Source organism: Diabrotica undecimpunctata, unplaced genomic scaffold (genome assembly GCF_040954645.1).
Source record: "Diabrotica undecimpunctata isolate CICGRU unplaced genomic scaffold, icDiaUnde3 ctg00002856.1, whole genome shotgun sequence".
NCBI classification, from domain to species: domain Eukaryota; kingdom Metazoa; phylum Arthropoda; class Insecta; order Coleoptera; family Chrysomelidae; genus Diabrotica; species Diabrotica undecimpunctata.
This window is the reverse complement of record NW_027314058.1, coordinates 14884-17913: the sequence shown is the minus strand read 5'-3', so window position 1 is coordinate 17913 and position 3030 is coordinate 14884. Positions and strand designations below refer to the sequence as shown.

The 3030-nt window shown below is 33.5% G+C and overlaps 1 protein-coding gene across 1 annotated transcript; it reads right to left on the bottom strand.

The window, feature by feature from the left end:
* Nucleotides 1-10: 10 nt before the first annotated feature.
* On the bottom strand, nucleotides 11-1661 carry LOC140432110 (uncharacterized; the record flags this gene model as incomplete). The annotated part of the gene is made up of 2 exons (XM_072519947.1): nucleotides 1593-1661; nucleotides 11-1255 (listed from the first exon to the last, which is right to left on the bottom strand). A coding segment is annotated over exon 2 (936 nt), but the record flags the coding sequence as incomplete, so codon positions are not given.
* Between the last annotated feature and the right edge of the window lie 1369 nt (nucleotides 1662-3030).

Genomic DNA, 3030 nt, shown 5'->3' with positions numbered 1-3030 from the left:
ACACATTGACAGATATGGCGTTTGATTTTTCAAATTTTGAAATTTGACTTAATGGCATTGGGCTTTCTAATTTGTCTGTTTGCAAAACAGTAGAATAATGTGGATATTTCGAAACTCGTTGTGGATTTGTAGGAACTGGATACAGAGCGCTAACAATCGACCAATAAAAACAAGCCTGATCAACGTTATGCACATTAATGCACGCTCGTTTTTTCTGAATCTCTATTGGCAAGTCAATGAACGATGAACCGTTTCCTATTTCTACTTTATTAATATTAACTTCTAATGAAATTACTTTAGACAGAGCAGCACCCGAATCTTTTTCTGCAAATTCAGACAGCTTTGTAAAAATTTTATCCTTAACATTTTCACTAAACCAAAGATGTAAATCGGTCGATGTGTCTATAATAGCATTTTTAGTGTTGAAATATTTTAAATCTAAACTTTCGGTATCACTTGATTTTTTAATGAATTCGCCGCAAAATGTAGTATTAACTTTAAGAATTCTATTTGTTTTTAAAATAATTTTAATTTTTCTGCTAAAAATAATATAACAATCATTTAGGAACTGTGTTAAGTCCTTATGCACTAAATTAACTATAACTCCAGTTTTAATTCGACTAGCAAAACACGAAATAACATTTTCCCATTTAATTCTATTGCGTAATTTTGAATTAAGCCCCAACCCAACGTACTTATTATTGAAATTTAAAATAATTTGCCTAAAATGCTTAAAATGTCCTATGTAAGTTTGCAATTTTCTAACTGTTCCTACGGATAGTCTATTGTTTTTAATTACTTTACTACATCTAAAAATTTGACTATTTAACCGTCTTGTCCAAACTTTACGATCTCTTTCAGTGAATTTATCGAAAATTATTTTACTAAGCTTTTTAATAATGTGCATCAAATCATCAGACTGTTTAATCACTTGTTTTATATGCATGGCTGGCTACTCACACAAAAAAAACAATAAGAAAAAATCACTTACCTTATTCAACTATCTTAAAGGATGCTAGGAGTCTGCTTTTTCCAATATCAACTTCCCCTTCGTATATCAGCGAATAGTTTCCGCTGTTGAGGTCCGTTATTGCTGCTTGGTAGGCTTTGGTTACCCGCTGTGGTAAGAAAACAACTTCAGCGCCCAAATCCAGCAGAACTGTATCCCCAAATTGTGTTGTTACCACCTTTGCACTGCGAATGGTAAATTTTTCTCCAATTTGCAGATCTTTAAGTTTTTTTATTGGCTTACGTTCTGCAACTAAGGATGAATTATTTAGTTTTGATAGATCCATCTACAACAACAATAGAACAAACTATAGTTTTTCCGCTTAACGTGAATGGAGAGATGCATTACATACTCGGCAATAGAGAAGAACCATATACTACAAGAAATCGAAATACGAATAGCGGAGAATACTTCTTATAAAAAATAGCAGACGTGAAATGTTTTACAACACCCAAATAGATAAAAAGAACATAATAAATACTGCATGAAATACGAACAGAGAGATGTACAATTCTCATAAAATACAATGATAAAAAGGACATAATAAATACATAGAAATATACAAAAGACAAAAACCGCTTACCTTTATCAGATATCTGTAAGTCACTGCACACCGTATTGACTACTGCGAACTTGTTGTTGTTGTTGTATGTTTGCGATGCGAACTGTGACACCGTATGCGCTCCTCGGTCTTTTAAAGAACAGAGCAGCATATCGCCCCACGCGAGCCCAAGTTGCGTCAACCTAATGCGCCTACGGTACCATCAACTGATTCGTTTCATTGATAAGCAACACCTTGTGTTCTAGAAATGCTCATATTTATATATTTATTTTTATTTCTTTAACTAATTTTTATGGTATACAATAAATAGATATTGCGGTAAGCGAATCGTTGTTATCAATTTAGAATTTTGTTAATGTGGTTGCTGTTATCATCATATATTTTACAAAATGTAGCAACTGCGGTTTTCTTTCCGGTGTACTTGTTTTTCCAATGATTAAAATAAAATTTGTTATCACACTTGTTTACGTGTTTTGAATTATGCGGTACCGCGTTATCACGAGGCTTCATCCTGTTTGCTAACAAATGCACTATTTTAACATATTATTATTATATTTTAAATATTTCAGTATATAATTCTGTTTTTGTGAATTTTGTATAAATAACTATAGTACCAATTTTTGGAAATTAGTATAAATCAAGATGCTGGTCTGTTTACATGTCTTATTGTTGCTCTCTGTATCTGTGTGTGCACAGAATAGCACTCTGGAGTATGCTAGTTCTTTTCTTAAACGTTTCGGATATCTAAATACATCAAATAATGCTCTTTCTAGTATAGATATGGTTCTAGTTGCCTTTCAGGAAAAATACAATCTCCCTGTGACTGGAACATTAAATAATGATACTATAAATATGATGATGAATAAGCCTCGATGTTCTGTTGGTGACAATAACTATGCCATTCGTTCGAAGTGGAATAAAACGACTTTACGCTGGTATTTCCCTCAGGCTATTAGTAATCCCGATTATATAAATCTTGCTGCAGAAGCTTTCGCTAGATGGGAGACAATATCTAATTTAAAGTTTAAACAAGTAATAATACCTTCTCCGAGGCCTGATATTACTATAACTGTTGGTACCAGATACTCATAATTTTCGAGCAAGTTGTCAAGGAACCTCTAAATGTTCATTTAATTTCGATGGTCCTGGAAAAGTATTGGCTCACGCATACTTTCCAAGCGCACACGGAGAGTGTACCGAAATTCATCTTGATGTTAGTGAACGATGGTATGTAGGAAATGGCAGCGCTCCCAATGGTGAAGTCAATTTTTTGGCTGTCCTAATGCATGAAATTGGTCATTCTCTCGGACTAGCACACAGTACTATTGATTCGTCTATTATGTATCCTTGGTATCAACAAGATGTACCACCTTTTGGTGATGATGATAAAAAGGCAATGAGTAATCTATATGGACCAAAAACAACACCCTCTTACATACCAACAACAACACCAGTTACG